Below are 12797 nucleotides of genomic sequence, written 5' to 3'. Positions count from 1 at the left end.
TTTTTAAAAATTTCCACTTTGATAACTTGATAAAAAATAACCTGAATAAACACATTAGCACATATAGTGAATTAAAATATGGACTCACAGAAAGACAAATACTGTATGATATCACTTACATGTGGAATTTTAAAGATACAACAACTAGTGAAAATAACAAAAAAGAAGCACATTCACAGATATAGAGAACAAACTAGTGGTTACTAGTGGGGAGAGAGAAGGGGGAGGGGCAAAATAAGGGTAGGAGATTAAGAGGTACAAACTATCACATATGAGATAAGCTATAAGGACATACTGTAAAACATGTGGAGTATAGCCAATATTTGATAATAACTATAAATGGAGCATAACCTTTAAAAATTGTGAATCACTATATTGTACACCTGTAACACATAATACTGTACATCAACTAAAGCTCAATAAAAAATTTTAAAAATTAGAAAAAACTAAATAAGGTAATACATTAAATCATGTAGATAGGTACCTGGCATATAATTTTAAGCTGTTTGTTTTTATAATTATCATTGACTAGTAGAATTTAATGAGAAAACTGGTGTTGCCTTTTAGATACTAAAATGTAATATTTGGATATGCTTGAGATATGCTTACATGGAGACAGTCTTCTAATCTTTTACCCCAAAATTAATTAGCACAGCCAAAAAAAAATGGGACTCACATAATTTTCGATGTAGATGTAAAACACTATAACCACTTAGGTTTGTGAAAAAGCAAAGAGGTGCTAGATTTGAACCTGGCCTCTCCCTCTCCAGCCACAGGTACTTAAGTAGGTTATTTAACTTATTTAATCCTCTATATCTTCCTCGGAGGCTTGTAATGAAGATTAAATAAAATAATCCACATAAGGAGCTTACTGCAATAACTGGCATGTTCTCAGTGAACGACTGGATGCTCAGTGTGTTTAGAGGAGGTCAAAGTAATGCAGCAGCAGCTAAATCCTGCTTCCCCTTGACATGCTACTTCCCCCTCGCTGGTGGCTTTGGCTCAAAGACAGCTGGAAGCCTTGGTGTGAGAGTGACCATTACTCCTAGCTGCTTCTTCCTAAGCATGCCTGACTCCAGGATCTCTCTGTGGAAGACTGACATTATCAAAGATGGCGCCATGGTAGCTCTAGTCCCTCTTGACGCTCCCCTAGCAAGAGGTGGAATGTTCCCCGTCCCTTCAATGTACCAGCCTTTTGTGGTTGTTTGGACTACTGAAGTATGGCGGGAGTGACACGATATGGTTTCCAAGGCCAGATTATTAAAGAAGATTCAGCTTCTTCCTTGTGAACGAAATGCCTGGACTGGAGTCCTGAGGCACCACGGAAGCAATATCACGGCTCGGAAGCCACCATGCTGTAAGGAAGCCTAAATTAAGTACAGAGTCACACAGAAAGACTTGAGACTATATGAGAAATGAAGGAGAGAGATGCCTGGCCATTCTTCATGTTTCAGTTCCAGCCACTATGGCTGCAACCAGATGAAAATCCCTGCTCCAGAATCACTCAGCTCAGCCCTTCCTGAATTCTTGAACCACAGAAAGACTGAAGGGGAATATACTGAATGTTGCTGTCTTAAACCACTAGGTTTTGGGTTATGTGTTCAGCAATAGACAATTGAAACCCTGTCCATCATCAGTAATGTAGCACGCAAGTTAAATTGATGGCTTTCGTTACTGGGTGCATACGTGCTGGGGCTTTACGTGTATTTTCAAACATTATCTTTACTCCTTCAACAACCTTGAAAAGTTCGTACCTTATAGATAAGGCACAGAAAATTTAGGCCAAATATGAATACTAATAATCGTAGCTAACACAGTGAGTTTTTACTATATCCCCAGTTGTATTCTAAGAACTGTATACATATTATTTCTTTCAACTGTAACAAGAACTCCATTTTGCAGACAGGAAAACTCAGGCACAGAGAAGTTTAATAAATGCCCAAGATCACACAGCTTGTAAGTACTACAACCTGGAATGTTTTTAGTCCATTGTGTAAACGCATAACTATTTCACTATACTATACTGATTGGGAAGGCTGGGATTCAATCACAGGTGTCTGACTCCAAAACCCAACTCATCTCATGGTAAATACTATAGATGACTATAAAACAAAATATGTATAATAAAGGCTACATACAATGGTATGTTTAAAACAAAATGAACATGTACTCCTGTGGACTTGGCTACCATCTTGTCTTCATAACAGTCCTAAGACCTGACTCAGAATCTCCACAATCAGTCACTGGATGGTCCCAGATGCTGCCTGCTATCTCGTCCCAGTACCAGGGAGAATGCTCAACCAGCTTCCAACAGGCAGAATGTGTTACAGTGTATGGCATATCACAGCCTCAACCACCAACTGATAGGACATGAAATCAATTCAGTTCTGGCCAGGATTAAAAACTTTTTTTTTTCAAAAGAAAAGAATGGAATAGAAAATAGAGTGCATCAGATACCCCAGAGATATTATTTTGTGAAATTTGTGTTTCAACCATATGTATGTATGTATGCATATATGTGTGTAATGTAATGTAAATGCTACACAATATAAAATTATTTCTTACTATAGGTTGGAGTCAAAATATGGATTCTTTTAAAAAAGATTTTTGGAATTAAGAAGCTTCCTGTTATACTTGGTTTGGATGTGCTAGAGACAGGTGTTACTTACTCCCACTGGTTTTGATTTCAATCTGCTGGAGGTAGTATTTTATTATAAACAAGCCCGAAAGGAGAAATGTAAGAGCAGAGTCTAGTGCCTACCGACCAACAGAGTATTCTGTATGATTTATATAGGTCTGGGTCAATTAAGCCATGGCTGCGATATCGAAAGAGTAAATGAACTAAACAAAGCTTTATTTACTGCCTTTGTGGTCATCAGATCCTACAAAGTGAAAGCTAGCTTCGTGAAACATTAAACAAGAACTTTGTAGTTCACAGCTGAATATATCAGGAAACTTCTAACTCCTCAGGAGCTATAACATGAAACAGACCGGATAAAATTACATTTATACCAGACTTTTCTCCCCACATGTTTAATCAGTCTTCCTGGGTTCACAGAATGCAAATATTCCCTAAACTTCCATTCTTAATCTCACTGGGAATATTAGCTAAGACAGCACTTGAAGGAGTTCAAAGTCCTTGCGTGAACAGGATTATTTCTCAGGCCTTTCATCAAACACTACCATGAGCCACAGGGGTTTTTTTGTGGGCGAGAGGGCTGTTGTTTTTTGTTTATTTTTTAACTAAGTCCGAATTAAAATTTTATTTTTTAATTTGCAATTTTGTATTTCCACATTTCATGCAGAAGATTTAAGTTGGGGCCTAGGTGGATGAACTAAATTTTAACAAGTAGATGTCCATAGAGAGAGCCTTCCAAGAAAGGGGGAAAGGCCTAAAGACACACTCTAACCCTAGTAGCAGTTTCCACATCTTAACTGCATCTGGTCATCTTGTGGGAAGCCCGTTTTACATACATATTTCTTATCACACCCCTGAGATAGTGATTGAATATTTCTGAGGTGCAGTCCAGGAGCCTGGATTTCTTCCAATTAAATGATTAATTGGTTTGAGCTCTGTGCTTCTTAATCCTGGCTGTGCATTAGAATTAAGCAGGGGTTGGGGGTGGGTGGTGGGTACTTCCCTGGTGGTCCAGTGGTTAGGACTCCATGCTTCCAATGCAGGGGGCATGGGTTCGATCCCTGGTCAGGGAAATAAGATCCCACATGCCACGCAGTGCGGCCAAAAATAAAAAAAGTATGGGGACACTTTTATAATAGTAGATGCCTTGGTCCATCCATCCCTCAGAGAGTCCAACATTCCTGATCTGGGGTACGCACAGCCATCAGTATTTTTGAAACAATGCTAAGGTGATTTTAATAACAGCTAGAGTGGAGAGCCCCTGGTGTGGAAGAGGATGCAGCAAACCTGGCATGTAAAAGCCATACCTGCACAGACTTCCCCTGGTCTACCAGGGGGACCAGGGGGACCAGGTGGTCCAACAGCCCCCGTTTCTCCATAGCGGCCAGGGTGCCCTGGATCCCCTGGAGGCCCTGCCAAAAATAATGGCATAATGTATATAGTAAACATATATATATACATTTAAAGGCTCACGCACAATCACTTTTTGTGAGCCTTGTTAAAGTACAACAGGAGATTGTTTTGCAGTTTCTCATCACGTTTCAAGTGCAATATCTTAGACCCTCCTCTGCAGACACATGAAGTAGTGCTGAATTTGTCATCGATCTAGGCTGCTTTCTTCCTGGAGGCAGCATCTTGGCAGGTCTTAGTCAAATGGTTTCACACATTTCTAGTGATTAAAAAACCTACTTTCTGAAAGGTAACATAATAAAAATCCCAGCATGCAGTTCACCCACTAAAATAAAATTTGGTGTCTTATGGCTGATAGAGACAAACCAAGGTGCACATCTCTACTTGCACTAGTATAATTATACATTCATGGTAAAAGTTCGTATATTTAGCCTGCCGAGTGTGTAAACTACAGAAGGACTAGGCCAAACTCTTCTTTTGGGGACTACGCAAATCCCATTTCAGCATAATTTATAGAGAAATCGAATGGAACACAAACCTTTGAGTGGAAGAGCTGGAGTTGCCAAAACCCCGGGTGGTCCTGGGTGCCCGCGGTCTCCAGGATCTCCCTGAAATCATTCATTCATTCACTTTTCTTAGAAATATTAATCTTTTTCTCATGTTTCCTGGCACTACGTAAATATTAGCATCACCAAGAGGGCATTCATAGAGGAAACAAAGCCTATAGGCTGACGAGAGAAATAAATAGCTCATGGTGGTCTAAGAGGAGCAAAAGTATGAGACCTCCCACCTACAAACAGAAGTTAACAGCCAACTGGGAAAGTTCTCCCAAAAGAAAAAAAATTCAAACTCCAAAAATGCTTCCATGTGCATCAACTAGATACCTCTGAAGCCATGAAGTTTCTTAGATCTATTATGAGCATTAATGTCTAACTTGCACTCTAGAACAAATAGTTTATTTGCCTATAGGATCTGAACCTACATTTTATTTTAGCAGCAGATATTGTCCCCCTTAATTGTGTCACCTTAATGCCACCATGGCTTGACCTGCACAAGTGCTGAAGGTGAGGTCACATAAAAAGGAAAGAAAAAATGCAGTGGTGTTCAAAGCAAAGAACTCTCCACGGTTGCCTCTGTTTTTAATCATGCTACTGTATAATCCCTAGGGAATTTTTGAATCTCTCATTATTATTCACCTTCAAAAGGATCATTGCTCAAATGTAAAATGTAATCATTACCACATGCATTAAAATAATATAAGCAAAATGAACCCAATTTTGAATGATTCTTTGAAATATTTTAAAAAGTAAATTAGATAACATAAGGGATAGAGGATGTTATCAGACTGTACTCAAGTAGGCTCACTTTTTTACCTTTGGACCAAGAAATCCAAATGGCCCAGGATCTCCAAAAACTCCTGGTTCCCCCTACAAATAACCAAAAACATGCCTTTTTTAATTTTTATTTTTTAAGCATATATAAAGCATTTATTTTTATCCACATATTTACCTACAAAATTTACAGGAAATAAAACAATGCATAACATATACAGTGTTGTTTTCATGAGGATCAAACAATGAAGGTAATTGCAGAACATCAGGGATGAAACATGCCTGTTTTAAAAAATGTGATTGGGTGACAAATTATCTCATTCTCATTTAATCTGAATGACACATGCTCACTGAGATCCTGTACAGAATCTTAACACTGCTTTGGGGTTGCATCAGACAGTTTTGTGCTTTAGTTTTTGTACCCACAGTGAAATCATGTAACTTATAAAATAAGTGTGTTTCCTTTCTCATTACTGTGTGTGAGTCTACAGGCCCTGGTACAACTTTTGAATGATACTGAATTGCATTTACTAATGAATATGTATTTATCCTCTCTATAATCGTGTTCATTTACCTTTAATCCTGGAAAACCTGGAGATCCATAGGAGCCAGGGTCCCCCTAATAAATTCACAAAAATCAACACAAGCAGAATTAAAACAAAATACATAAACCAGTCCAGTGAATCATTTTTCACCTTATGAGATTGTTCTGTTGGTATTTAATCTTGTCTGCAAAGGTAGCTGAATAAAGGAAATAAATATAAGAGATTCCATTTCTTTGTAACATTTGCTATTTTAATTGATCTTTAATCTTATTCAAAAAAATTAATGTCCTTCACAGTGCTTTAAATTAAGAACTGTTTTGTTGTTTTTGCTGTTCTTCTATTTCAATTTATTGAATTTAATGCTTGAACTGGGCTAAATATCTTTGAATCATTGCAATATAATTTGTCTAGAGATTAACAGTTGCTCTATGCATTATCAGCAATGAAAATTACTATGGAAATCAATATTGTCTCGTTAAGTACTAAATCTGAGCCAAATAAACTCAATGCCCATGCTCACCAAGGTCTGGCCTTCATGGTGACTCTATGAATGGGGATCCCATCAGTGACATGTGTGGAGATGTTTGAGGCCTGATGCTATAGTTGTTTTCTAGCTACTGCCCCTAGATCAGTACCTTCTTTTATCAAATAGGCTTAAATGAACAATTCCAAGCTACTATCACACTGACACTGAGCCAGTAAGAAAATGTCATGATCCCATTACTTCCTGCCAATTCTCCCATCTTCTGCTTGCTTGTTTTATCCAAATAATGTCCATGAAAGGGATGCTCTGGGGCACTTAGTTATCACACAATTCTTGCTGACCAAAATATAGCATTCCTCCTAGAGATAATCTCCACTTTTGAACTCTCAGAAATATTGATCTAGTCTTATAAAAATGTGAGAGAAATGCCTCCAAACTCACTGAAGTTAAGGACGCCAAGAATGATCCTTACCCGAGGTCCTGGAAACCCAGGAATACCTTTCTCTCCTTTTGTCCCAATACCGGGTTCCCCCTTAAAGAGATGACACTTTTAGAGGAGTTCAAGCAACAGTATTTCAGCAATACGAATGCAAAAACAAAACGAGAAATAAAAATTATTGCCAGCAGCTTAAAGAAAACAGCTACTTTGGAAATAGTCTTCCTCCAGAATTATGATGAAATATTGAAAAGTTCTAGTAACATATCAGCATTTAAAGCAGTGATAATAACCATGTAAAAAATTTTAAATTAAGATAGCACATCATACAATTTTTTAAGTTCTTTAAATAAATTACCTTGGGTCCTGGTGGTCCGGGAGGTCCAATGATCCCAGGCGTTCCTTTAATACCCTAAAAATCACAATGAATATAATCTGGCTTACCGGCTTTATTCAACATACTGAGTTCCATCTCTTTAAGAAATTACCTCTTTCAACAGCCATTCTCCTAATTTTTTAATATGGGATTACTCTTCAACTGTCGGTAATAAGCAACTAAGATCCAAGCGCACCTTTGAACCTGACACTCTTCAGGAAGCCAGTTCTGTGTAAGAGGTGTAGCGTTGTGCGGTGTGGGACAGCAGAGCGGTGGGGGGAGCCACCATGGAACCAGGGCGGCAGATGCAAGCTGGGAATGCGGCCACTGAGGGGAGAGGCTCATTTTGAGCAAGGTAGTGAAACTGAATCCAGTAACTGAAAACTGACAAGAGAATGTGCGCGTGGCATCAGTAACATCAGTGTTGGAGGGTGACAAAGGAATTAATATTTGCCAAGAGTCTATTACACGCTCAGTTCTATGCATCTGTCACCTTTCAATTATCAAAGCATCAGATCCATATGTAACATCTAAAGGACAGCTGGATTTCCAGTGGTATTTTCAGCGACCCTATCAAAGACATGAATGGGGGACTACATCCTGCAGGACATGTCACAGTTTAGCAGCCCAAGCTAGGTCTGCCACTCAACAGCTGGGTAAACTTGAGAACACTGGTAACCTTTCCAAGTCTCACTTTTTCAACTCTGTATAATGGAGCTAATAATAGTACCAACCTGTAAAGGTTACCTTGGGGTCAAGGCAGCATTGCATGTAGGTGCTCGGCTCTTCGCTGGCACAGGATCATGTTCAGAAAATGTTGGCTATGACTACTTTACCAAGGTAACATATGGATTGAGAATTACCTTTTCTCCTTTATAGAGACCAGAATCAGGTGGCTGCACCAGAAGGGTGGGTCCTGGAGAACCCTGTTGGCCAACCTCACCCTTTAAAAAAAATCAAGATAATAAGAATTTCATATTAACTTTATTTTGAAATAAAAATTGAAACTAAGAAGACTTTCACCCATATATTGTGGTTTAATGCTTACAAGCCTGTATGTCATGGATTTAAAATAAAAATCATGGCAAATACATAATGTAATTTTAAATGTTTATTGTTTTTCATAAATAATACATACTTACTGTTAAAAATGAATTGAAAAAATGAAAGTGATCCATAATCCTACCATCCAGAGATAATCTCTATTAAAACTTTGGTACAGTTCTTTGTGGTGTGTGTGTGCTTGTATGTATGTGTGGGTATATAACTGTGTATACACACATGTATACATATACATATGTCTACATATACACATATGTGCATAATATGCATGTGTGCATACATGTATATGTGACCAAATGGTGTGTTAAACATAATTTGAAACTCTAATAGAAGACTCTTATTCAAAAAGACACATACACCCCAATGTTCATTGCAGCACTATTTACAATAGGCAGGTCACGGAAGCAACCTAAAGGCCCATCAACAGATGAATGGATAAAGAAGATGTGGTACATGTACACAATGGAATATTACTCAGCCATAAAAAGGAATGATATTGGGTCATTTGTAGAGATGTGGATGGACCTAGAGACTGTCATACAGAGTGAAGTAAGTCAGAAAGAGAAAAACAAATACCATACATTAACGCATATATGTGGAATCTAGAAAAATGGTACAGATGAACCTGTTTGCAAGGCAGAAATAGAGACACAGATGTGGAGAACAAATGTATGGACACCAAGGGGGGAAAAGGGGGGTGGGATGAATTGGGAGTTTGGAATTGACATATATAAACTAATATGTATAAAATAGATAACTAATGAGAACCTGCTATATAGCACGGGGAATTCTACTCAGTGCTCTGCGGTGACCTAAATGGGAAGGAAATCCAAAAAAGAGGTAATATATGTATACCTATAGCTGATTCATTTTGCTGTACAGCAGAAACTAACACAACATTGTAAAGCAACTATACCCCAATAAAAAATATATATATTATAATGCAAGTAACACTATATAATAATAAACATAATTTAAATGTAGAATATAGTTTATATTTTTATATTTTATTAAAATTTTAAATCATTTAATATATTTTACAACACTATTTTTTGCACATTTTCCTATCATATTGGGTGGGCCAAAAGGTTCGTTCATTTTTTTCCATAAGATGGCTCTAGTAGCACTTAGTTGTCTTTAACTTCATTCGAGACAATTTTGTTAGATTGTATGTGACAGGTGTCATATCAGCGTCATTTAAAAAAGACATCAAAATTGGTGAATTTTTGTGTAGCCATTTTAATATTGAAGATGGAAGAAAAAAAGTAACATTTTCGGCATATTATGCTTTAAAAGGTAAAAACGCAACTGAAACACACAAAAAGATTCGTGCGGTATATGGAGAAGGTGCTGTGACTGATCGAACGTGTCGAAAGTGGTTTGCAAAGTTTCCTGCTGGAGATTTCTCACTGGATGATGCTCCATGGTCGGGTAGACCAACTGAAGTTGATACGATAAAATTAAAACAATAATTGAGAACAATCAACATTATACCACGCAGGAGATGGCCGACATACTCAAAATATCCACATCAAGCATCGAAAATCATTTGCACCAGTCTTGGTTATGTGAATCGCTTTGATGTTTGGGTTCCACATAAGTTAAGTGAAAAAAACCTTCTTGACCATATTTCCACATGCTATTCTCTACTGCAACGTAATGAAATAGTTCTGTTTTTAAAACAAATTGTGACAGGCCATTAAAAGTGAATACTGTACAACAATGTGGAATGGAAGAACTCATGGGGCAAGCAAAATGAACCACCACCAACCACACCAAAGGCCGGTCTTCATCCAGAGAAGGTGATGTTGTGTATATGGTGGGATTGGAAGAGAGTCCACTATTATGAGCTCCTTCCAGAAAACCAAACGGTTAATTCCAACAAGTACTGCTCCCAATTAGACCAATTGAAAGTGGCACTCGATGAAGAGCGTCCAGAATTAGTCAACATAAAATGCATAATCTTCCATCAGGATAATGCAAGACCGCATGTTTCTTTGATGACCAGGCAAAAACTGTTACAGCCTGGCCGGGAAGTTCTGATTCACCTGTCATATTCAGCAGGCATTGCACCTTTGGATTTCCATTTATTTCAGTCTTTACAAAATTCTCTTAATGGAAAAAATTTCAATTCCCTGGAAGACTGTAAAAGGCACCTGGAACAATTCTTTGCTCAAAAAGATAAAATGTTTTGAGAAGATGGAATGATGAAGTTGCCTGAAAAATGGCAGAAGGTAGTGGTACAAAAGGGTGAATACGTTGTTCAATAAAGTTCTTGGTGAAAATGAAAAATGTGTCTTTTATTTTTACTTAAAACCGAAGGCACTTTTTGGCCAACCCAGTAAGTACTAGAACCTGGAATTTCCCCACATCATGACGTCTTCCAGTATATTTTTGGCAAGCGTGTTAAATGGCAGTACCATAAATTTCCCAACCACACTGGAACTCCATGAGAGAGGAGATCAGATCTGTCTCGCTAAATCCCCAAACCAAGCACCAATCCTAGCCTGGCACAGGGTAGATGCTCAATGTCTATTTACCCACAGTTGTTGAAAGAGCCCCTTACCAACTCTTAAGCATTCTGATTGTTTCCAGATGAGCTGCCACTTTAAAGCACTTTTCTAAAGTTTATCCTTACTTACTTTTGTGTTTCAGCAGAAAGGACTACGGGTGTGAGGGGTGGATGGTGTGTTGCTCAATGCTTTGGGTCACAGTTCTTCATACTTTTATTTATGTGTGAAGTTTAGGACTCTGATGAAATTTGGCAAGTTAAGCTAAACAAATCCGTAATTAAACAAATTGTTACCCCGGATATATTACCAGAAATATTCCATGTCTTTGGGCTAGGGGGAAGTGTGTTATATAAATTAAATTGAATTTACTGTTAGGTTTTGTCAGAACTGTCATTTTATAGTCAAGGGTAATGGTGTCATAATAATTCAGCAAAGACAAATTCTCAGCCATAAAGCTGGACAGTGACAAGAGAATGAACACAAGTTAAGTGGTAATCAGAACGGTCTCCTCGACCCGGGTAGCCCATACATTCTAACATCTGCTCCTCCATGCAAAAGGGAGTTCTTACCGGGTCTCCCATTTGCCCCTTTACTCCCACGCCAGGATTACCCTGGAAAAGAAAAGAAAAAGGAAACTAATTGCTTTGGAATATTAAAAAGTAATTACAAGTAATAAGACTTCTGGTTAAGCAATTTGTTGAAGTGTATTTATTAAATAGCTTGGGAATTCTAAAAAGAGGGAAGACATGATTCTGACAAATATTAGTGGTCACTTAGCTCATTGTACATGGACTTCATTTGTGTATCTTACTCATGGCCGCTTACCTTCAAACCTGGACTCCCAGGAGGGCCTGGAGGTCCCTAAATCAACAGCAAAAACACACAAATGAGTTATCAGTGATGGAGATCAGACTGTGCCCTTATTGGTTGTCCCAAGCTCCTCTTTAGGAAACGCTTAATTTTGAAACACACATGATGGACTACTTCCTCCCACGGCTGGGCTGCTTGTCCCTCCCACTCCCCTCCTGCCCCCCACCTCCAGGGACCTGTGCTTCAGGAGGGACTCATGCTCATAATGGTGGGTGTTGGCTGATTCATCAGGTGATCATCTCGAAAAGAACCCATCTCTGCCTGAATTGCCCAAGACTGCAATTCTTTCTTTTGCTTGATTTAAATATCAAGTCAGGGCTTTTAGAGAGACAGAATCAGCAGTGCTGTACTTACTGCTAACCCTGACTCTCCTGGATATCCCACTGGGCCTGCTGGTCCTCTCGCTCCCCTTGAGCCCTAAACATAAGAAAAATCAGTAAATTCGTTACCAAAAACCATAATCATCGTTCATGGGAGAGCTGCACATAATCCCAGGTAGATAAGATCTCCGGAGAAATCACAGTCCCGGCCACACCTGCCCTGCTGCGTCATCTTGGACAGTAGCTCTGATACAGCTGGGGAAAGGGCACAGAGCTGGCAGGCAGTAGCACTCTGGTGGGTGTGACTAACTCCTACGTTTGGGATTAAGTTAAGACCCAGAGATCAATCTACTTATTCACAAATAAATCTTTAGTAGCAAAAGTAGAGAACAAAGAAAGCTTGTTACGCCTTAATTCCATATATGTTATAAATTTAATATAAATCAAAATGCTTTTACAATATAATATTGCTTAGCATTAAATAAATTAAAACATTAATGTAATTATGCTCTAATATATCCTTTCAACGCGCCCTGTAAGATCAGTGTGAATAGAAATGTCCCCAATTCAAGATCAAGGCAATTCAGCCATAAACAATTTTCTGCAACATGTTAAGTTACAGCATAATAACACACAAATTCACAAGGAAAGGTTATAGTTGGGCAGTTCTAGAAGTATGGAGAAAGGGGCTCTGTTCTCCCACTCACCCTGCCCATGTCAAATGATTTGAGAGTGTGCAATGGCATTACTCTCTCCTAGAGAATGAATTGGTATTTATTTTAACAGTGACACCAAGGTATCTCACTGATAAT

The 12797-nt window shown here is 38.4% G+C and overlaps 1 protein-coding gene across 1 annotated transcript in view; it reads right to left on the bottom strand.

Annotated features, from left to right (window-relative positions):
• COL4A4 (collagen type IV alpha 4 chain) overlaps positions 1–12797 on the bottom strand; it is a gene marked incomplete at both ends in the record, with an annotated part of 128805 nt that overhangs the window by 69459 nt on the left and 46549 nt on the right. Inside the window, 10 exons of the mRNA XM_079709903.1 lie at positions 3946–4050; positions 4587–4656; positions 5422–5475; positions 5954–5998; positions 6881–6940; positions 7203–7256; positions 8084–8164; positions 11365–11406; positions 11621–11656; positions 12020–12082. Coding sequence (XP_079566029.1) covers positions 3946–4050; positions 4587–4656; positions 5422–5475; positions 5954–5998; positions 6881–6940; positions 7203–7256; positions 8084–8164; positions 11365–11406; positions 11621–11656; positions 12020–12082 — 610 coding nt within the window. The remainder of the gene's footprint in view (positions 1–3945; positions 4051–4586; positions 4657–5421; positions 5476–5953; positions 5999–6880; positions 6941–7202; positions 7257–8083; positions 8165–11364; positions 11407–11620; positions 11657–12019; positions 12083–12797) is intronic.

This window comes from Hyperoodon ampullatus, assembly GCF_949752795.1.
Source record: "Hyperoodon ampullatus genome assembly, chromosome: 8".
NCBI lineage: Eukaryota > Metazoa > Chordata > Mammalia > Artiodactyla > Ziphiidae > Hyperoodon > Hyperoodon ampullatus.
Note: the sequence above shows the minus strand (reverse complement) of the source record. Positions and strands in the feature narration are given on the sequence as shown.